At 43.5% G+C, this 24,829-nt stretch overlaps 1 protein-coding gene across 1 annotated transcript in view; it reads left to right on the forward strand.

Moving 5' to 3' along the window:
- The window catches only part of TPH2 (tryptophan hydroxylase 2), a 420,033-nt gene that overhangs the window by 157,640 nt on the left and 237,564 nt on the right, over positions 1–24,829 (forward strand). Inside the window, exon 8 of the mRNA XM_088452471.1 lies at positions 7,257–7,383. Within this exon, the coding sequence (XP_088308597.1) occupies positions 7,257–7,383 (127 nt within the window). The remainder of the gene's footprint in view (positions 1–7,256; positions 7,384–24,829) is intronic.

Raw genomic sequence — 24,829 nt, forward strand, 5'->3', positions numbered from 1 at the left:
CATAATTTAGTAAGCAGGCAGCTGTGGCCAGATGGGAAGGTGACCACTGATGCCTCCAAAGCAAAATCAGCCCTATTATATTAGCCAGTATGGCAGTGGATCTATCAGGAAGCAAATCTTGAACAGCAGTGCAGGTATCCTCTTAATTATGATACAGAGTCATGGATATACAGAATATTATGTGTGAATTATGTTTTTGCTAAGACTTTCTGCTATATACGATGAGAACTATATCGCATATTAAGGAGTGCAGAATAAAAGTTGTTGCTAAATAATAGTAGTAGTATTTCAAAAAACTAGCAAAAAGTTGAATTCAATGAGGGTGCAGATCCTGGGCAATAGCTGGGATAGAAGAGACCTTTCTAGCTAGAGTGGTAATTATACAGAAGTAGACACACACTAATTTTCCCAGGGCAGTCCACAGAAAAATGCTGTGTGCGCCCCTATAGTATGTACGCATGGGGTTAATAAGTAGGCACATTTGTGGATAAAGGAATGCATTTTGCCTGGCTGAGGCTACTCTCATTATTTTAATATTTCTCTGTAACCATGGTTAGAGCTTGAACTCTGCATTTACAGGTTACAGTGAAATTGTTATTGGTTTTTTGAGCCAATTTGCTGAAGCCCATCACTACCAGTTATTTTACATTTATTTTCTAAACAGCAGATGAATTATATATTGTAATCTGTTTGGTTGCTAGCAGTTACAGCAAAAGTGTGCACATGGACCATATTATTTATTAATACATAATATCCTTAGTATTTGTTCAGATTCTTTTTCCATTTTATGTACATACATATAATCGACATAATCAGCACCTTGGGTGGTTATGTATACAGTTGGTGAAACTAAGGCACCAAGGAATTAAATTATATTTCACTGGAATATCTTTAAACCCATAATAATATGTTGGACAAGCAGGTCTAATGAAACCTAAATAAACTGCTAATGTAAATTCCTAGCCTAACTAGCCTTATTTCTTATGCAATTAGTTAATCAAGACTCCATAGACAAATAGTAAATTATCAAAGCATAACTTCGAATAATTGCAGTTTAGATTTAGTTTTGCATAAACCGATATTTGCCATGTTTATATTACCACTGAATGTGCTTGATAAACAGTCGATTTTAATGTTTAAATTGCTTCTGAAAATTTAATTGGATGTTTGGAAGTGAATATGCCTATATATTTCTGGTTAAATTGTATTACATATTTTACATACACATGTATCTTTTGTAGCTATGCACTAAGATGAAGGTGACTCATGGATAGAAAACACTACAAAACCTTGTGTATTGTATATCTCCGCTTTCTAAATACATCTGAAGTTTACTAATAAAAAAAAAAATCACATCTTTTAACAAGACAATAATATCCTCATTTGGAATCCCAGACAGCTGCAGTTTAATGTACCAGACACCAGGTAGATATCTCATAGAGTATCTGGTTCATTTAATCACAAATCTGATAAACAGCTGGTAGGTTTGTGCAATTTTACTGAGCCAAAAAGTAACATGATTCTATGCTCTGTGCAAGTTGTGACCTTTATATATTACATGGAATAGTATATTTTCAATATTAAGCGATAATGGGACCCATTAAAGAAAATAAATCAAGCCTTATATTTTAATTTCTGTACAAACATCATTCTGTTTATGTAAATGGTGTAAAAGAAAATGAAGTAAGTGTTGAGGTGGATATCTGTTATAATAATTCAGATTTTACACATATTCTCTACTTGTGATTTTATTCATTGATATTTGTGTCCCAAATTCCTCTATCTAGTAACTTGCAAGATAAAGAGACTTAAACTAAACTGCAAAAAGTATGATGTGATAGGTATAAAATGAATAAATGTTTTTTTCAATTTATTAAAATATGTTATTGAAAATGTTTTGCCTAGGTGGTGTCTCACTCCTCCTCCACATCCATGGGTCCCTCATTGTAAATAAACTCCTGCCCCCAATAAACCCCCACTATAATTACCCCACTCCCTAATGTTAATAGATCCCCAGTGGTAAAACCCCCATGCCCAGTAGCAATAGGTCCCCATTGCAGCACTGCCCACCTTCATTTTAATATATTTTAATTGATTTTCAAATTGATCTGAATCAATCAAAATCAGTGTTGTGTTTCTGGGGCTAAATCACACTTTAGTAACAGACAATTTTTGTGTTAGTTTTTTAAATGTTAGTAAATGTGTGATTTAGCCCCAGAAACACAACATTTATGTTGATCGATGTGAAATAGATTAAAATAGATTGAAATAACCTTTAGTAAATATGCCTCCTAGTCTCCAGATGCTCCTCTTGTATGATACTGATTACTGTGATTAACCTAGTTTGTTTCGTGACCTGCTCCTTGTCTTATACCTTTGTCTCTGTTAGACCTTCTCAGTTCCTGACCTCGACTTGTGAACTGACCATTGTTTCTCTTTCATTTGCTCTTTTTGTGGCTGTGTTGAAAACTCTATTTACCAGAAGTTGCTTGTCTACTACTCTCCAGCTTAGAAAGTATTATCTTACCCTGTACAGGATAAAGGACAAGTACAAACATAATATACGGAAAAAGTACTATGAAAAACCAACTTGTACAAAATTCATACAGCGAGCTGTGTGTTAGCTACTGTATGAGATCAGCACGGTTGGTGGTTCTCTCCTGGGTCAAGTAACAGTATAACCAAATATTTAGTATACTAAAGTATCAAAAATACTCAAAAGGAGAGACCCTTTGCAGGGGCACTGCTTGTGAACGTGCAAAATGTAATTAAAAAGTATCTTTTTATATTTTATTAAAAAGAAGAAAAAGTATTTTTTAGACAATAGCCACATGTAGAAGCTTCTTACTCAGAAGAAACCTAGCAAATGAGTGTATAACTTTATCTTAAAGTATCTGTTAGGTATATACCTGATAAAGATACCTAGGTTTTCTGTAAATATTAGTAGGTATCCCACAAAATGGTATTTAGGCTGAGTTTTAGTCAAAATCCCGGCTGGGGGAAGTAATATTTATGCATAGAATAGTCCTAATTGTACATAACATGTATAAATGCTTTTCTCAACAGTCATAGTGATCTATTAATCAAAAGACGAAAGGACGACAGCAGGAGAAACCAAAATATCTGCTGCAACAATATATAGATAAACATACACTTGTATCTGCAGACATCAGGTAGATAAAGGAAATAGACACATATAAAGTAAATATATTCACAGTGGGGTTTTCTTATCTGTGTACATTGGTTATGTTTTCAGAATACCAGTAATGTGAGCAAAAAGGAGATATATTCCCACATATGCATAGGTATGATCATCCACTATAAATATAATGGATAAATATAGAATAAGATAAACAAAAAGCGCTGATGTAACATAATCAAAATTCTGAAAGGCATACAGTACATAATAAATGGCATTTCTGAGAAATAAGATTTGTAGCAAAATAGTGGAGGTGCAGACGTCTCTGCAGTTCCCAAACCAAATAGTGTATTTTGATAGATAAATGAAATAAAGTATGTAAGTACCGCTTTTGCAATCCTCAGGAGCGGCTGTGTGCCCTCAGGCAGTGAACAGGCAGTAGGAGAGTAAGCAGTGGTTATAAATAAAAGGATGAGACAGTCACCTCTGCTGTCTGTATACTGTAGATAGTTAACCAAAGTGATCCCTGATGCATGGCATTGCAGGGTATCGCTACCGGACCAGATGAGGGGGTGACTAGTGAGGGGAAGGAGATAGCATTCTCCGATGCAGTGTATAAGATACCCGTTGACGCAGACGGGAGTGGCTGGATGCACGTTTCGCCCTTAGGGCTCTATTTATTATCAGTATTTTGACTAAAATAAAGTGAAAAAGGGTGTTTTCACACCGTTTTCACATTATTTTAGTATCACCTATAGTTGCCCTATAGTTATTACAGGGCAATTGGAGTAGAATTCGTAAAATTCTACTCCAACCCTAAATATCACTTATTTTTAGTAATCAGATCGTATTTCCCATATTTGTAATGGGAAATGTGATCTGCCTGGTAGTTACTAAAAATAAATAGTGAAAAAAATACCTAGGGAGGCCCTGTGATAATCCAAGGTCTCCCCCGGTTACCGGGCTCCTACTCTGCTGTAATGGGCAGAGCAGAGCCCGGAGCCGGTCCCAGTGATCAGCTGTGTGGTCTAAACAGACTGCAAGCTGATCTCTGCTAAAAAAAAAAAAAAGAAAAAAGAAAAAAAAAATGTACTTACTTGACTCCAGGGACCGGTGATCGGGGATCCGGTGATGTTCTCCCTCCAGTCAGCTGGTCTTCCATAGTGCACTGCGGCCCGGTCATCAGGTGACTGTGTCCCAGTGCAGTATGGGATGTCAGCTGACCGGAGGCATGGAAGACATCACCTGGGCACCAATGACTGAAGGTAAGTGCTATTGAGGGAGGGGGGGATCGTTGGGGGTGGCGGGGGGGGTCCATGATCGCAGGGGGTGGGGCTTAGCACCAAGGGTGGGGTTTAGCGCCGGGGGGGGTAGCAGCGATGGTCGGTCGGCGCATGCATCGGCACTTTGTCACGTTATTTTTTGCGAAAATACTGTGACTAGTGTGTGGAGGGGATTCGCAGGGACAGAGCTTTATCGCAAGCTCTGTCCCTGCAAGGGATTTGTAGTAAATCCCTGTGATATTGCCTGAATTCGCAATGCGAATTCAGTCAATAATATCACACTACAATCTGCATTACAAACGCGGATTGTAGTAAATAGAGCGCTTAGAGTGTGGGCTTGTTCACCAGTTTCAACCTCACAACAGGCTGAAACTGGTGAACAAGCCCAAACTCGAAGAGTGGATACGGAGATTGGTCGGCCGCACGCAGGCATGCCAGTGCATTCGCACCCCGTTATAGGGGCATGCATTAATTAGCTACTGAGATGCCGGACGCAGCCTGGCGTCCCTCTGGGTGCAGGAAGTCTCTCAACTCCTGCGGCACAGTCAGGTCTGTGTGTGGATCTGATGTTACTCGATGTTCCCGATGTTTTATCAGCCTTGCGCATCAGTGCGGAGGGTAAAGGGGGCTGCATTATGTAGTGCTGGGCATCTGCATCTTTGTGCTGCGATTGCCATGCGTATGCAATCATTAGCATATTCTCCCAGCGGCTGGGTGCGTGCGTCTGCATCCGTGCGTTCCTTGCTGAATCAGGCCCTCTGTCATATCCCTTCAGACTGTGTTACACAGTTGAGGTACCACTGATTACCATTAGAGGGCCACTACCACTATTGTGTGCATACACAGGTGTGTGCTACACCATCTACACACACCACCTGTATTAACCCTGAAGCTCCTGGGTGTATCTGTATCATACCACTGTATGTGCAATCTTGCATTAACTCTGTGTTACCCTGTATCCAGTTATCTGCTGGTTAATAAACCAAAAAGCTTTGATAAGCTATTCATTGTGTGGACTGACCTCCATTGCACATTGCTAACACCTATCAACATTATAGGCTCTGCCAATAACAGTATCTGATGCAAAGCATGTATTCTGTACAGTCGCTTCTAATTCATACATATCCTGCACCAGTTGCTACCGCTACTCCTGCTGCTGTGTGTGCATTCTCAGTATGGGAAAGGGACGACCCATTATTGCACAACTTTAACTCCTTCCTTGGTGCTTTCAGTAAAATTTTGGATAAATCCAGATGGGTAACCCTGCCACCTCAGGTATCCTTCATCTGAGACATGGGTCCTAAACAGTGGGGCATTATGGTATTCAGTTTTAAACTTGCACCTTCTGGTTTGAATACGCCTCCCTTGATTTAACCGCTGCTCTTGATTTTTCATTATAAAAGTTGTCCTCCAATTCAGTTAGAGGTGCCAAGAGAAAAAAACAGATACAAAAGGACATGTCAGTTGACATTTTACAATTTAGTATGAAGAGTGAGAGAGGAAATTTAAGAATGACCTGTGTTTGTATTACAAAGGGGCTGGGCATTTTGAATCCTCTTGCTCCAAATGGCCTGAATGTGCGGGAAATGGGAAAAGCTCACTGGTTCTGGGGTGGCCATGTTAAGCTCTATCCATTAAACTCCATGTTCAAAACTTTCTGCTCAGTTCACTACTCATGTCTCACTTTGGGTAGCCTAATTCCCTTAACCACTCTTATTGACTCTGGAGCAGATTGGAACTTTAGTTATTCTACTATAATCATAAAATTAAACTTACCCACTGTGCTTCTACTGATCCCTTTTAACAGTAGTAAATGGGAGTAGAATCTCTGCTGCTACTTAACATTTTTGTGCAGAAACCTTAGAACTCCATGAAGGAGCATTGCTTAAAGAGAATATAACCTTCCTTATGATACCTACTGTGATACATTCCAGCATCGAAAGACTATTCAGCCTCAGCACCTTTTGGACAGAACATTTCCATTTTGGACCAAAATTGGAAACAATGCCATGAATGTGACAGCATAGTATTGCACATAGATTCAGCTGCCAGGTGGTTGGATGGAGACACCAATGTTTGGGTACCATTAGTTTAGATCACAGGTTCTCAAACTCGTTCCTCAGGACCCCAAACAGTGCATGTTTTCCAGGTCTCCTCTCAGAATCACAAGTGAAATTATTAGCTCCACCGTGATTCTTTTAAAATGTGTCATTGAGTATTGAATACACCTGTGTACCAACTAGGTGACCTGCAAAACATGAATTGTTTGGGGTCCTGAGGACCGAGTTTGAGATCCATTGGTTTAGATGCAGATATCGCTAGTCTTCAAAGTCTTATAATATGCATGCTATAATATATATTCATTCTAATACTTCAATGCGACAAATAGAAATAGTCTTTGGAGTAAATGTAATAGCCTGCGACTTGCAGGCATCTGCGAGTTTACGCTGAGTCTGGCCAATGTTTTAAATGATTGCCCCTTTAAAACATGGACCAGACCCGCCGGGAACTCACCAATAGCGGCAGGTTACTACATTTACTCCTTAGCATGCCTTTAATCAACTCTATAGTGTACATCCTGTGCTAGTAACATAATTGTTCTACATTATTGCTTGGAGTAAATGTATGTGTTGAATATATTGTATATATATTTTATATTTAAATCATATAATTGTAAATCTTATTTTGGTTGATTACAATTTACACTGTATTTCTTACATTTGGATTTGGCAAAATACGTATTTACCTTGTCTTAGGAAAGTAATTTTTATTTATTCATATATATGGATACATTATGGGGCTCACAAATTATTACATATTATTATTTTTACTAGGGACACATGTCATGAACTACTTGGTCATGTTCCATTACTTGCGGATCCAAAATTTTCCCAATTTTCCCAAGAGATTGGCCTTGCCTCACTTGGAGCATCTGATGAAGATGTTCAAAAACTAGCAACCGTAAGTGTGACTGTCAGCATCTATTATATCAAGATATGTCTTGTTTTATACATTAATATATTCTAGCTTGTTTACAGTTCAGCTACTTGTGGTGACCACAATAAACAAAATGCTATACTTCTCTAACCACAGTTTTTATTCCTAACTGTAAATAGAGCAATAATATCGAGTTTAATGGTTTTATTAAGCAGAACATCTATCAAGGGCCTGAATCAGAGATGTACACTAAAGGCATAGCAGCTGCGTCTTTGGATGCAGCTGCTGCACTAAAATATGCTAATGGTGCAAGACGGCGTCTGAAGTTAAAAGACGCTCACTGCCGGCATCTATGATCCGAGTACTGCATTCAAAGACACAGCATCGGATCACCATCGTGACCATCGGTCGCAAGCATTGGCCATTTGAGTGACCCTAAAGCTACTTAGAATGGCCCCATCATCTCCGCTGCCAAGGCCAGTAAATCTGCGTTGGAGATACTGGGCCTAATTCAGAGCCGGACGCTCTTGACAGAGCGCTCGCTCTGAATCAGGGCCGGGCATTTTTTTTTCAGAACGGCCTCCTGGCCGCTCGCATAGCTGTGGGTGACCACCCACAGCTATAGCGGGCGGCCATGATGATGATCGCGATGGTCAAGACCATCGCGACCATCGGGCTTGCGATGAGACCCTTGTGGTAGGGTCTCGTTGCTGCAAGGCCCAGAGAGCTTTCGGTTCTAACAGAGCCGAAAGCTCTCCCACTGACATCACTTGTGATGTCAGTGGGGCCGGCCCCAGACGGTAGGCATACCCATGGGAACGCCTCCGTCTGGGCAGCAACGCCCCCACCCCACCCACCAAAGGGGGGAATGCTGTCGCTCAACATCAACAGCACGCCCCCTTTGGTACGAGACCCGGAGCGACGGTTTGCCCGTCACTATCTGGGTCTCGCGCATGCGCTCGACGGAGCCGGCTCCGTCGTGCGCATGCGCACTGGGCCACAATCGACCCGCTTGCGAGCACTATGCGCTCGCAAGCGGGTCTGAATCAGGCCCACTGTCCCTCAACACGCCTTGGAAATGGGGCTGTCACGCCTTTGTTTTTGAGTAGGCAGCCCATCCCACCCGTCCTCATCTCCAACAGTGGCCCTGGCGCATGCCCAATTTAAAAAGTAATTGAAACTGTATAAGTATCAACCTAGTTTTTACCTCTGAATCGGCCCCCAAGATTAATAGTGGTATTTCTATGATTTAGACCACAAAATACAATCTTGCCAGCTGGTAACATTTTGGTATTATGAAATGTGTATGACCTATTGGTGTAAATTTAAAGATTGCATCAAGTGCTTAGAATATAGTTAATGAATGACATTCTATAGTAGTATTAATACACAATTTTATAGACAAATTTGAGTCTGTGAATACACAATTCGAGGGCAATTCTTTGCAGTATACCACCATGATGTTTGGCTGCACATATTCCCAATTATTATGGTAAGGAATCTTCACTCATTTTCCCACTCTATGGGCTGCGAACACAACAGGGCAAAAATAGAGAGCTGCGGAGCGCCTTCCTGACCAGTCCAGGGCACGTCATGGAGAATTGGATTGCCCCCATGGAGGGCCACTTTATGTTACCTGTTTAGCCATTTTCTCCATTAATTTTAGGTGCAAGGCTGTATGTAAAGATGGCCTTGAATTTTTTTTCATTTTGTTCACTGTATTTTACAGGAAGCTCAACATTTTTTGCATATATGAATATATAGAACAGTCCACAGTGTTTTATCCCTTGATATATTGAAAACATGGCTTCCATTGCTCAATCGCTTTATGCTAGAATTTTATTATGTAGGATTTTAACAATTCAAGTCTAAAAATTAATGTCTAAAAATTCTAAATGGTATTTTATGTTTGCATTGTATCATAAATACATTTCTTCTGAAACTTAGATTTATTGTTTCTTGAGGTATTTGCCATTTGATTACATATATGTTTTCCCTATTTTGGATACAACCTGTGAATGGGATACACTCCAGATAGGTCCTTGATGAAAGTGAAAGTTTAGATGCCTTATCTCTAGATCCAGATGGAATGGTAAAAACATTAGTACGCAGAGCTGAACAAAACATTGTGGGTCTTTCTGTTTCATGCCCACTTGATACTTTCGCCAGAGCCGTAACTAGACCTTTTGGTGCCCTGTGCCAGAGAGAGCATTGGCGTCCCCCCCTATTTTTAAAATAGGGACATAAGATAGTGCACCTGAAAAAGGGCCATAGCCTCATGGGGAAGAGCCAGGGAAGAGATAGGGGAAGCTAAGAGTTGCTGGGGATAAAAGAACAGGAAGCTACAAGTGAGAATGATAATAAACAGGAAAATTGACAGGCCCAAACAGAGCCCCCTGCCCTGCGGTGCCCTGTGCCATGGCACAGGTCGCACTACCCTAGTTACAGCCCTGACTTTCGCCATCAGAAAGCAGTTCACAATTTAAACATTTCTATTTATATTATAACACACCGTTCAAAAGATAATACTAAAAAAACAATCAATGAATGTCTAAATAACCACCCAACCTAAATAAATCATTGCATGATATACAGTAACTTATTGTCAGCTCACATCATGTGATCATACTATAAATATTCTATAAGCCCTGAGCAGGTATGTCCTATTAATGTGAACAGGGGGACTCTGGCATCTTTTGGCATCACAGGCCCACAAGTCATGGGGGTGTGCCACGAGTCACCAGGGCGAGGCCTTGTAGCATGCCCCATCTCAGCATGCCACCTGAACAGAGCACTGGGAGGCAGAGCTTCTCAGCCATACTGACCACTACTATAAAATGACAACCATGTTCTGGGGTCTATTATAAAATGCAGACTGCTAAATATCTGGTGGCTTTACAATACTAGCACCCAAAATCCCTGGTGGTGTACAGTGCAGACTACTAAAATGGATTAGAAAGTATGATTTTAATTACTGGAATAACAGGCCTCCTAAAATACCACCCTATTGGTCTGATTTCTGAAGTTACATTTCAGTTACTTGTCTTTGTGAGTTTTCCAAAAGTGTAAAGAAGGTTATCTAGGGCTAGTTTATTAAATCTGTGCAATATTGGCTCTAGGTCATACATTAGCCAACGCTTATTAAAAACTCAAAAAAAAAATCTCTTCATCCAGAAACTGCAGAAATTAAGTACCGTATATACTCGAGTATAAGCCGATTTTTGCAGCACATTTGTTGTGCTGAAAAAGCACCCCCTCGGCTTATACTCGAGTGATGCCCGCATGGTACGTAGCTAAGTAGCGTACCATGCGGGCCGCGGTGCAGACTGTGTCTCTGTGACACAGCTGCACCGCGTGTGTAGCGCTGACTGGACGGAGTTCGGTCAGCACTACACACTGCCAAACACACAGCCGCCGGAGCCGGCAGCTGTGCGTATGTTGTAATCAGCAGCCGATGACAGTCTGTCAGACTCTCATTGGCTGCTGCTGCTCCCACTGCGGGAGCCATCTTCCAGCTCCCGCAGTGGGTAATGGGAGAGACGTCATGACGATGTCTCTTCCATAATGCAAAGCGGCCGGAGGAGCTGATAACAGCGGCGGGACCAGGAGCGGGGTTTCAGGTAAGTGTTTTTTTTTATTTTTATTAGGACTACTAGGGGCACTACCAGGGGGGGATTACTTCTGGGGGCACTACCAGGGGGGGATTACTTCTGGGGGCACTACCAGGGGGAATTACTTCTGGGGCCACTACCAGGCACTACCAGGGGGAATTAATTCTGGGGGCACTACCAGCCACTACCAGGGGGAATTACTTCTGGGGGCACTACCAGGGGGAATTACTTCTGGGGGCACTACCAGGGGGGATTACTTCTGGGGGCACTACCAGGGGGAATTACTTCTGGGGCCACTACCAGGCACTACCAGGGGGAATTACTTCTGGGGGCACTCCCAGGGGGAATTACTTCTGGGGGCACTACCAGGGGGAATTACTTCTGGGGGCACTACCAGGGGGAATTACTACTGGGGGGCACTACCAGGGGGAATTACTACTGGGGGGCACTACCAGCTGCTGCATGTCACAAGCGTGGAATTTAGGAGCTGTGTTCCCGGACTGGGCCTTGGATCTGTATTGCTTGGCGCAGACGCTTGCTGGAGGAGGCTTGGCTTAATGAAGTTTCTCCGCATGAGAGGGTGCAGCGAACTGACAGGAGTTTGAGGAATGCGGCAGTAACGAGATAGCTAGGAAGCTACGTGGAGCGGCTGGATAGCCTAGGGTGGACGTTGGTAGCTGAGTGGCTACGTAGAGCGGCTGGATAGCCGTGGGTAGACGTTGGTAGCTGAGTGGCTACGTGGAGCGGCTGGATAGCCGTGGGTAGATGTTGGTAGCTGAGTGGCTACGTGGAGCGGCTGGTTAGCCGTGGGTAGACGTTGGTAGCTGAGTGGCTACGTGGAGCGGCTGGTTAGCCGTGGGTAGACGTTGGTAGCTGAGTGGCTACGTGGAGCGGCTGGATAGCCGTGGGTAGATGTTGGTAGCTGAGTGGTTACGTGGAGCGGCTGGTTAGCCGTGGGTAGACGTTGGTAGCTGAGTGGCTACGTGGAGCGGCTGGATAACCGTGGGTAGACGTTGGTAGCTGAGTGGCTACGTGGAACGGCTGGAGCGCAGTGGGAAGGCTACTTAGCTAAACTAAGAAACTAATTGCACTGGCAACTTGTGTGAGCATTGGGGATCCTTTTATAGTGGACACTGGGAGCTAACAGGCTGAGAGAGAAGGAGTAGGCTCCTCATTGGTGGTAGTGGGGTCACATGGGCAGTCCAAGATGGCCACGCCCATGGACTGGAGGACAGCGCTTCCTGGAGGTAGTCAGCGGGGACCAGCGGTGAGCAGGAGCCGGCGTGGGAGCAGCACAGCAGCGGGACCCTCCAGAGGACAACAGCGGAGACTGCCTTGGGAGAAGAGGAAGGAGCGTACAGCGCGGGAGCCGGAAGACAGCGCGGGTCAGCGCCCGCACAGGTAAGCGACGGGGCCTGATTCTGGGGTATCCAGGCCGGCGTGTGACACTGCATTTCCCTAGGCTTATACTCAATAAGTTTTCCCAGTTTTTTGTGGTAAATTAGGTACCTCGGCTTATATTCGGGTCGACTTATACTCAAGTATATACGGTAGTTGTCTTCATCCATATTTGGCAGCATTGTGGGCAATTTCTTCTCTAGCAATGGCAAGAGGTACTATTGTAAAGAAGCAGTGATGTACTTCACAATGAGCTCCATTTATAATCTTTTAGGACCATGGCTCTATATTCAGTATGTCCTATCTGATGAACAGATCTATCTATCTATCTATCTATCTATCTATCTATCTATCTATCTATCTATCTATCTATCTATCTATAATTGATGAGTCACTACCTATTTGTTATTAGGTGTTTTTTTTCTTTACTGTTCCCCAACCTTATATTCCATCTCTGTCTTTCCCACTCTCCTCTAGTCCACCTCTGTTCATCCCCCTTTCCTTCCGTCTCGCCCTATTTTTCCTGTTCATTCGTCCCCCTTTTCTCCCGTCTTGCCTATCACCCTGTGTGTATATACACACTGTATAATATATATATATATATATATATATATATATGCATAATGATGTGTGTATACAATATGGTGTGTGTATCTTGCTCCAGCGACACCTACTATATAATATATGCACAGGATTGCTTGAGGGAGGGGGCCCCAAATCACTATCTTGTCTAGGGCCCCACAAGGTCTAAATCTGGCTCTGGCCACAACATTACCCTTTTCTCACTTGCAGGCACATAAATGTGTGTTACCCCATGTGTTGGTGTGGGTACAGCTAAATTAGGGGATTAGATGGTACCTTACAGTTAATACGGCATCTCCAGTGGATCTTCCTTCTACTCTGGAAATGACTCCACAAGCAGATCCTTCTCAGGCTGTAGCAGAGAGGTTAGCTCCATACATGGAATCGGTATGAAATACCGACAATTGGGATCCTGGTGGCAGAATCCTGACGCCGGGATCCTGACAGGGTAAACACATCGACACTTTTTGGTCGGTATGCTAACCCTCTCCCTACACTAACCTTTCCTCTTTGGTATCTAATCCTAACCTCCCCCCTAGTGCCTGAACCTAACCTCCCCATCCCCGCACCCTAAACCTAACCTTCCCCTCTTAGTGCCTAACCTCTAAACCTAACCCTAACCCTCCCCCCAATTCTGTTACTTACCTTCTGGCCCCCACCGGGATTCTGACCGGTGACGGTATTCTGGTGCCGGTAATGTAAGCGTCGACATCCAGACTGTCGAGATGCTCAACGCATACCCCATACACACAGTAAAATTACATATTGTGACAGCCATGATAAATAGAATAATCTAGTAGATTTATTAAAGGGGATGTAAGAGGACGTGGGTCAAAAGGGATTAATAATCAACATATAAATGACAGTCAATTCAACAGAATTGAAATATTACAGAGAAAAGAGAGTATTTAGCAATATGGTAGTTAATGGACAATAGGCAATAATTATCTCTCATAGTTAAATAGGCTTCTTTAGCCTCACTACTGCAGCACCTCTTTTTCTCACAAAATGGTTTCCTCTCTCTTTACACTAATAGACTCAGGGCCTGATTCAGACCCGCTCGCGAGCGCATAGCGCTCGCAAGTGGGTCGATGGCCAGGCAGTGCGCACACGCGAGCCCCGTAGTTAGTGAATTTTCACTTGCTGTGGGACTCACTACAAGACAGGGCGGCTGTCGATTGTTATTGACAGCTCACCCCGTTTTGTAGGCGTGCAGGGGGTGTGGCTGGACAAACGGAGGCGTTCCTGAAGGAACGCCTGCCGTTTGTGGGCGGCCCTACTGACATCACCAGTGATGTCAGTAATGAACGTCCTGCTCTATGAGAGCAGGAAGTTCACTGGGGCTTGCGGTGGGCGAGACCCTACCACAAGGGTCTCGTCGCAACCCGATGGTTGTGATAATTGCGACCATTGCCAGGCCACCCACTAAAGCTGTGGGTGGTCACCCACAGCTTAGCGAGTGGCTTGGAGGCCGGTGGGAAAAAAAAAACATCCCGCCCTGATTTAGATCCTCTGAATCAGGGCCTAAGTCCACTAGGTTGATGGTAGCTCAATCAGCACATACTGTATATCAAACAAACAAAAATGGCAGCTGCTCAATCAATCCAGCAGTACTAATCAGGTGCATGAAAGGGAGGGGTCACACTAAGTAGAAAAAGGAGGGGGATTTAATCCCCTATTGTACCTCAGCACACTGAATAATACCTGCAACAATATATGAAGACTATATGGTCATAGAAATTCAGAGATATTAGTTGCATGCATTTGCAAATACATGGGAGGCTGCTGGGCCACGTCACGGCTTCTCTGTTACCAGCAGTCCCTAACACTAAGGGGTTCACGTCCGGGGCGCAGTGCACCCCAAAAAACGGCCAGCCCAGGACCCCCCCAGGGCATCACGCGAAAATGGAAAAAGAGTGACAGTGCAGTGTAAAGTATAGCTGTGTGTGAGTAATCATTAAGTGTGGAATGAGAGGTTAAAATATATTTGAAAAAATACATGAATGGCTTTTCACATCACCTTTTATGTTTGTTTATTATTCATGTATTTTTTTCACATATATTTTAACCTCTCATTCCACACTTAATGATTACTCACACACAGCTATACTTTACACTGCACTGTCACTCTTTTTCCATTTTCGTGTGATGCCCTGGGGGGGTCCTGGGCTGGACGTTTTTTGGGGTGCACTGCGCCCCGGACGTGAACCCCTTAGTGTTAGGGACTGCTGGTAACAGAGAAGCCGTGACGTGGCCCAGCAGCCTCCCATGTATTTGCAGATGCATGCAACTAATATCTCTGAATTTCTATGACCATATAGTCTTCATATATTGTTGCAGGTATTATTCAGTGTGCTGAGGTACAATAGGGGGTTAAATCCCCCTCCTTTTTCTACATACTATATATCACACTGTCAGCATGTATATATTTCTAGCTCAGTCAAAAGCAGGTACAGTATTAGAATTATTTATTGTGTCTGTGCTCAATTCAGCGTTTTTTACATACAGTATATCCAAAAATGACTGGAAAAAACAGAAAATTCCATAACAAAGACCCGATTCAGGGTAGAAACTCGTAGGCAGCAGGTGGAAGCTGTGGTGTTTTTTAATAAAAGGTGGTGCTGGGTGTTTGATTATTGAGCCGAGTCAGCAGCACAGTCAGCGGTGTGCTACATGCTAGGATCCACGCTGTGGGAAGGCTGGCGGTCTAAGCTGCACGAGAGCACCAGGGGAACATCTACCTACAGGCTAGTGGAACACCGCGGCTATAGCCCTACGAAGGTTCTGGGGTAACATCTATCTGCAGGCTGGTAAATTCTACCGCATGGAATAGGCTTCCTAGAAGGTCCTGGAGCTCTGTAAATTACTTTTTTATGACTGATGCATAGACTGGTTGATAAGGAATAAATGCACCTTTTATGAAGAAGTTTTTATTATACATCTGGCATTAGTGACTGTCTTTCCTGAGTGTGGATGGAATAGTTGGAATTTCCAGTCATTTTTTGGATATATGCAAAATATGCTGAATTGAGCACAGACACAACTCCTCAGTTTCCTTGGTGGGACATGAATGTTTTTTAAACAATAGAAATCAGAACAGGAAAGCAGCGCTGTTATATTCTTTTATTGTTTTATTTTATATTAGTGTTAGGTGACAGAAGAGTTCAACTGTCCTACATGAGAAAAAGCAGCTACTGCTTGAGAAACACTTTTAGTTTGAAGATCAATTACTGTGTTTGGTGTACCTGAGGATATTAGTATGTGTGAGAAGAAATTACACACACAAATACACTGTACATTACTGTGTATGGTGTACCTGAGGATATTAGTATGTGGGAGAAGAAATTACACACACACTGTACATTACTGTGTTTGGTGTACCTAAGGATATTAGTATGTGGGAGAAGAAATGACACACACACACACTGTACATTACTGTGTATGGTGTACCTGAGGATATTAGTATGTGGGAGAAGAAATTACACATACACTGTACATTACTGTGTATGGTGTACCTGAGGATATTAGTATGTGGGAGAAGAAATTACAAACATACATTGTACATTACTGTGTTTGGTGTACCTGAGGATATTAGTATGTGTGAGAAGAAATTACACACACACACTGTACATTACTGTGTTTGGTGTACCTGAGGATATTATTATGTGTGAGAAGAAATTACACACACACACTGTACATTACTGTGTTTGGTGTACCTGAGGATATTATTATGTGTGAGAAGAAATTACACACACACACTGTACATTACTGTGTTTGGTGTACCTGAGGATATTAGTATGTGGGAGAAGAAATTACACACACAATGTACATTACTGTGTTTGGTGTACCTGAGTATATTAGTATGTGGGAGAAGAAATTACACACACACAATGTACATTACTGTGTTTGGTGTACCTGAGGATATTAGTATGTGTGAGAAGAAATTGCACACACACACTGTACATTACTGTGTATGGTGTACCTGAGGATATTATTATGTGTGAGAAGAAATTACACACACACACTGTACATTACTGTGTTTGGTGTACCTGAGGATATTAGTATGTGGGAGAAGAAATTACACACACTGTACATTACTGTGTTTGGTGTACCTGAGGATATTAGTATGTGGGAAAAGAAATTACACACACTGTACATTACTGTGTTTGGTGTACCTGAGGATATTAGTATGTGGGAGAAGAAATTACACACACACTGTACATTACTGTGTTTGGTGTACCTGAGGATGTTAGTATGTGGGAGAAGAAATTACACACACAATGTACATTACTGTGTTTGGTGTACCTGAGTATATTAGTATGTGGGAGAAGAAATTACACACACACAATGTACATTACTGTGTTTGGTGTACCTGAGGATATTAGTATGTGTGAGAAGAAATTGCACACACACACTGTACATTACTGTGTATGGTGTACCTGAGGATATTAGTATGTGTGAGAAGAAATTACACACACACACACTGTACATTACTGTGTTTGGTGTACCTGAGGATATTAGTATGTGGGAGAAGAAATTACACACACTGTACATTACTGTGTTTGGTGTACCTGAGGATATTAGTATGTGGGAAAAGAAATTACACACACTGTACATTACTGTGTTTGGTGTACCTGAGGATATTAGTATGTGGGAGAAGAAATTACACACACACACTGTACATTACTGTGTTTGGTGCACTTGAGGATATTAGTATGTGGGTGAAGAAATTACACACACACTGTATATATATGTGTGTGTGTATATATATATATATATATATATAATATTTATATAAAATATAATGTGTGTTGTGTATACAGAACTAAGGGCCTGTTTCAGAGCCGAACGCTCTGACAGAGCACTCGCTCTGAATCAGGGGCGACCTTATGTTTTTTTAGAGCGGCCTCCTGGCTTGCGACGAGACCCTCGTTGCTGCAAGCCCCAGAGTGATTTCGGCTCAAACAGAGCCGAAAGCTTTCCCACTGACATCACTTGTGATGTCAGTGGGGCTGCCCCCAGGCGATAGGCGTTCTCATGGGAACTCCTCCGTCTGGGCAGCCACCCCACCGGCCTGCCCACCAAAGGGGGCGTGCTCTCACTCAACATCGACAGAACGCCCCCTTTGGTATGAGACCCGGAGCGACAGTTTGCCCGTCGCTATCCGGGTCTTGCGCATGCGCGCGACGAAGCCGGCTCCGTCGTGCGCATGCGCACTGGGCCACCATCGACCTGCTTGCGAGCGCATAGCGCTTGCGAGCGGGTCTGAATCAGGCCCTAAGTGTGAAATATCATTCATATGCAGAGACAGTTGTTGTATTATCTTATCTATATAATATGCACGGCCACAGTTTTGGACCTAGCTCCACCAAATTTAACCAGGATTAGGTTTTTACCTACAGTATGTTTGAACTTTGTCAGGGCCACACACTATCACACAATCCTTAAAAATGGGAATACTCTTAAATTACACAGGTTCCGGGGCTGGCTCCAGTGGAAATTTCCAGTCTGCCAAAAACCTGTGAGAAAGCTACAAATGTATCCTTTTAACCTCAGTCAGAGCAAACTTGATGACTCATGCAAGTTCATATTAAATCCAGAGCTGCTGTGTTTGCATGCAAGGGCATAACTAGAGCTTTGTGGGCCACATAGCAAGATCTTAAAAGGGCCCCCCCCAGAGGTAAAGAAAAACACATTAATTTGCCCCCACACAGAGCCAATTCAGGTTATGCCACACAGTAGTATTCCTTATACACATTATGCCGCACAGTAGTAGTGCCCCCCATGTGCCATCAGCAGCCAGCAGGTGTGGATTTGGGGATGAGCCACTAGCTAAGTACAGCTGGCACACTGGCAGGCACTGGCAAACATGGACAGAGAGCACCAGTGCAATTTTAATCTGGCACAAGTCATGAGCCAATCGGAGCTTGCGAACTGGCAGCCAATCAGGAGCCGCCACTGCTGATTGGCTGCCGGTCCACGAGCTCTTATTGTCTCGTGTCCAGTGGCGCTGTCATTCCATGACTGTCTGCCAGCTGTAATCAGCTGGTGGGCTGCCACCAAATCAACATCGCTGCTAAATCTAATCAACATCGCTGCCATTCGGGTTCCCTTCGGCGGCCCTGACTGGACCTGCCCACCTTGTGTGCGGGACTGGGTGCAGGGGGAACAGCGGGCCACAGAGGCAGCTCGGGCACCATAGCATTCACACTCCTTGCACCCGCGGTAGTTACGTCACTGTTTGCTTGCATGTTAGCAAGCAGTGAGGTCCATTTCAGGATCAATGGAATGGGGTTATAGGTGAGGACAATGTAAACAAATAAAGGCTGTAGGTGTACTTCAGGGTCCAGTCTTCAACCCGGGCAACACTGGGTAGCCCAACTAGTATTTAATACAGGTGAAAATGGTACGGAGCGAAAACCATGGGTGTACTAGAGGTGCGCTCAGTATAATGTATGGGTACTTATAGTGAAGCTGTATATAATGCAGGGTACTAAATGTGTGCTTGGTATAATACAAGATTTAAGAAAAGGAGAGGTATATATCTGCACACTGAGCATATTTAAATCACGCACACGACCCCATATAACTATTTACTAAATAATACTTGATCATGGGGGTGCAGCCATAATCCACCCAGATTAAAATGTAATGAAAAGGAAAGAGCTAAGAGTTGTATTTAGTGGGCGCACAAAAGAAACATATTTATGCTAAACCATAACTTTTATTCCTAATGGTATAAAATTGTCCCATTTTTGGGGGATACATACAGTGAAATATAGAGGTTAAAATTGTAGACTAACTAACATACAAACATAAATTGTGCAAATAAGTCAGAAAGTATGAAGAAGTAATACTTAAAATGTTGAGTCCACTAATTAGTATCTTATAATATTTGATGCTGCACTGCAACTAAACAATGCGGATGCCTATAATGTAAGTAAAGTCTGATATGTATATTAGCATATAAACAAACACTCCGCTGTAGACAAGGTGGTGGTAGATTGAAATATTCACTATTTTTACGTCTCGCCTCGATGTGTCAGTAACAATAAATGTGTGCGGCAGGCTTTACATAAGAACCATTGATGAGTACAAATGTATATTCCATGAAAGATGGTATCAAATTATCATAAGTGGCAGAATAATGGAGATTCCTGTGATATACGTGGTATTAATGCTTGCTCCAGCACATATATATTCACCTTATAATACAAATCCCATTCAGATATAGTTTTTCCTTATTATTGCATTGCATTCAAAACCATTCATAGAATGTAACACACTTAAGGCACACATCCACTTAAAGACATGAAAACGACTGCACGATTACGACATTGTAATCATGAAGTCATTTGTCAGTCTGTGATGTGCCAACCCTGAACGAGCAGCCATTCAGTGTAGGCATATCAATCATTTCCTAACATGATGAACCTGATGTTATCGTCAGGTTGTACAACATTTTTGCCCAATGATAGATGTCTAAACGACCAGCAGGAGCACGCATTGCTGGTCATTTTAGACATTTTACCGAGCGATTTGCAAACGATTAATGAACGATAACGATATCATTATCGTTCAATTGCTCAATTTAATCGTCTAGTGCAGGGATGGGGAAGGTCCAGAGGCCGTATAAGGCCCGTGGAATTATTTGGTCTGGCCCTGTGAGCTTTTTTCTGCTAGCCTCATCTGGCTAGGAGGGTGCCTGGAATGTCACCCTGCAGCCAGAATCTATGCAGCAGTGCTGCTTGGAGTGTCCTTAGGACGCTTCAGATGGTCACATTGCTACCCTTACATCTCCCCCAGAGCATCCTCAGGATGCTTCGGGCATTGCTTTAATCACCGGCGATTGTGGCCCTGCCCCGTGTGATGACACACGGAGGGGACGTGGCCTGCATCAGGCCCGCGAATAATGTTACATATATCAAAATGGCCCTCGGCAGGAAAAAGGTTCTCCACCCCTGGTCTAGTGGATGTGTTCCTTTAGAGTGGCTATTATTGACAGATGGCAACAGTGTTGCTTTATTTGTGTTACTAGTAGTTTGTGGATTACATAGCCCGTATAATATTAAGTATAGTTCACGTTATAGTTAGATCCTTCCGAGTCCTACGTCCCAGCAGTGACAGGGAGGCCAGGCTGGTGCAGCGCACCTGACGTCATGACCTCGCGCCTCTGAACCAGAGAGAAGCTGCCGGGTCCACTTTGAGCCGCCCGCCAGGAATGACAGAGGAACACAGGCAGCACAGCAGGTAAGTGTTGGCTGGGGCCAGGCTGGCCTAAAGAGTAACAGAGCGATGTTGAACGACAGCTCGCCCCATTTTGTTGGCGGGGAGGAGGGGTGGCTGGGCAAATGGAGGCATCCTGCAGGAATGCCTGCCATTTGTGGGCGGCCCTACTGACATCACTAGTGATGTCAATAGGTGGACTTCCTGCTCTATTAGAGCAGGTAGTCCACTGGGTCTCGTCGCAAGCCCGATGGTCTTGACCATCGCGACCATCACCTGGCCACTCGCATAAGCTATGCGAGCGGCCATGAGGCCGCAACTAAAAAAACAAGCATCCGCCATGATTCAGAGTGAGCGCTCGCTTTTTGCGAGCGGCTCTTAATCAGGCCCATTGTGTGATTTGCAGGGTAGTATCAGTGCACTGTGGGCCTGATTCAGAGCCAGACGCTATTTGCGCTCGCTCGTTCAGAAAAAGGGGCCGGCTATTTAAATTGAGCGCTCGCTCTTTGCGGTCTGTTGACGCCTCTATGTCTGAGCGAGCGAACGAAACATGCGCTCGCTATTTTGTAAAGACGCCCCCTGGCCGCTCGCAACCTACGTCATCTCCGCTATTTATTTGATTAATCAAGTACATTGAAAGGCGTCTGAACTGCTCGCAGTGCTTGTGGTAGGATTTTCCTACCGCAATCATGCGAACATTCAGGCTAAGAAACAACCAAGTGACGTGGTCGATGACACTGCTTTGTTAATTATGCACACCCTTAAAACGCCCGCTTTGACCGTTTGGCACGCCTGCGTTCGGATCTCCACTCCCCGTTTTCAAGCACCTTCCCCTGTTACCACCCACAAACGCCTCATCCTGTCACTCAAATTAGCAGGCACTCGCTATTTTGCGAGCGCTCGATTTCCGACCACACTGACTGGTTGGCGCATGTGCATTACGACCCATACACATGCGCAGATGTGCGAACATCGCTCGGAGCGAACTAGCGGCCACTTACGAGCGGCTCTGAATCAGGCCCTGTGTGTATTACTGGGTATAATTTTTGCTGTAGATATATTTTAGATATGAACAACTACTGTAGTAATGCAACTTTGAACTTTGAGGGCCTGATTCGGAGATGAATGCTGCTGCGTCAGCTCTAGCGCCCTTTGCCAGAGTTGCAGCTGCGATAATATGTAAATGCTAGTTTCCACCTTTACCATATGAAGAAGATTGCACCGGAATGTGCAAGCCTTAAGAAGCTCATTTTCTCCTCCCCTGTACGCTAGACAGTTCATAATCTGTGCACTATTGCATCCAGCATCGCCACTTACAACTGCCTATGACAAGTGCAGTGTCTCCATCTAAACATGGCCTCTGTGGAAGCAGCTGTGTGTATGAGAACGCAGCCCACTTGCATTGACACACCCTTGACTGTCCCATAACATGCCCAAGCGATGGATTTGTTTGCTCACCCTTCAGGCCACCTCCCAAACACTACCCAGGAATGGCCATTGCTTTGCCATGCTGTATCTTATACCAGAGACTCCATTCACAACAGCCCGATTGTGCATACAGCCAGGGTAACGCATACACCATAAGGGCTGGGCTTTAGACAGCTGCCTAGGGTGCCAGCCACTAGAGGGCGCCATTGAGACTGCCCATTACAAGAATGTTGGATGTCTGTGAAGTAGACATCCTTTGTTTACATGATGCTCGCAGCAGTTGTGGGCCTTACCACAGTCTCTGCTTTATCCTGCTACTTAGGCCACCACTTCCCCCTCCCAAAGTCCTCTCCTTCTCTCCGAGTGCAAGCCTGTCACTCAAATAACAAGCATAGCCCCCAAATAAAATGAATAGCTGCTGAATGGACCCTGTTAAGTATATTTGTTGGCTTTTTGGTGAGGAGAAAGAATTAATGTATGTGTGTGTCTTAATGAGTGCTGAGGGGTTAGTGTGTGTTTGTGGGGGTTAATAAGTGCTGTGTGTGTGTGGGAGGCAGAGTTTTATGAGTGTGTTTACTGTGAGTGTGTGGGGGTTAATAAGTGCTGATAGTGTGAGTGTATGTGAGGGTTAATGAGTGCTGACAAGGTGAGTGTGTGGGTATATGTTCGGGTTAATGAGTCCTGGCAGTGTGGGTGTGGGTGGGTGAATGAATGCTGGCAGGGTGTGTGTGTGAGTTTGAATGAATGCTGGCAAGGTGGGTGTGTGCGAGGGGGGGTTAATGAGTGCTGACATATATTAGGGCACAGATCTGATGCATAGCCTAAATATGTATTGGGGTACTGATGATGGCGTAATGTATTAGGGTCACTGATGTATGGCTTATAAAGATTTTGGGGGACTTATATGTGGTATACTGTATTGGGTCACAGCTGTGTGGCAAATAAAGAATTTGGGGGACTGATGTGTGGCATAATGTATTAGGGACACAGCTGTGTGGCAAATAAATAATTTGGGGGACTGATATGTGGTATAATGTATTAGGGGCACTGATGTATGGCATATACAGATTTTGGTGGACTGATGTGTGGCATAATGTATCAGGGGTACAGCTGTGTGGCATATAAAGAATTTGGGGCACATATGTAGGGCATTGTGTGACATATTTATGAATTGGAGGCACAGCTATGTGGCATATGAAAATCGTGGTGCTGGTGAGCAACTTTTATATACTGTTTGTTCTTATAAGAAATCACTATCCAGTGGAGGTATTGTACCACCGGATTAATTACGCAAGGAACCGTGATTTTCTGTATCTTATTAACAAGAATTCAAGTCTGTTTTCTAAATACAAATACACTAAAGCAGCAGTTAAGTACTGGATATTTTTGTATCAATCAATAGGATACTATATGATACTTTTTTATGTATAATACTTTTGATTTGTATGTGAGGTATAATAAATGTTTAGTGGTTCAGAAAAGCCTGGTATTCAATCAATCAAGCACCTACTAACGATTTTATTAGGATATATCTGTGTATACAATAGTGCGGTTCTTGGTTATAAAAGAAAATTCCTAAAATGTTTTTGGACAGCTATGTGGCATACAATAAATGTGGGGCACAGCTATGGCATATGTATTGGGGGCACAAATATGTGGCATATTATGTATTGTAGGCATTGATGTGTAGCATAATTATGAATTTGTGGCACAGAAGTGTGGCATATTATGAATTTGGTTTAGTGTTATGAGGCACATTATTATTTTGGGGCTCTGCTGTGTGGCATATGAGTTGGAGCATTTCTATATAGCATATTGTGAATTTGGTACTCTACTGTGTGGCGTATTATAAATTGGGGACTCTGATGCGTGGCATATTATGAATTGGTGGAAGCAGAGGCGGTAGGGTGAAATTTTGCCTAGGGCACCCAGAATCCTTACAGAAACCTTACACCGGCCCTGCGTAGGGATTTCCAGAGAAATTTTGCACATGCACAATAGCAAATGACCACTCAACTACACACACATTGCATCAGCATTTCGTTCAGTTAGTGGCCACCAAGGGTCGTATTAAGAGAGAAGGACACTTGTGTGCAGTCTTCGTCCGGGTCCCCTCCTCTTTAGCCAGTGACACAAGTGAAAAGACTCTGGTACTGTGCAATTTTTCTCTTAGCACATGCGCAGATTGCTGGGAAAATGGCTGCCACACCAATTTTCTGGTGATT

The sequence above is a fragment of the Taudactylus pleione genome, unplaced genomic scaffold (genome assembly GCF_031769625.1).
Source record: "Taudactylus pleione unplaced genomic scaffold, aTauple2 ptg000038l, whole genome shotgun sequence".
Lineage (NCBI taxonomy): Eukaryota > Metazoa > Chordata > Amphibia > Anura > Myobatrachidae > Taudactylus > Taudactylus pleione.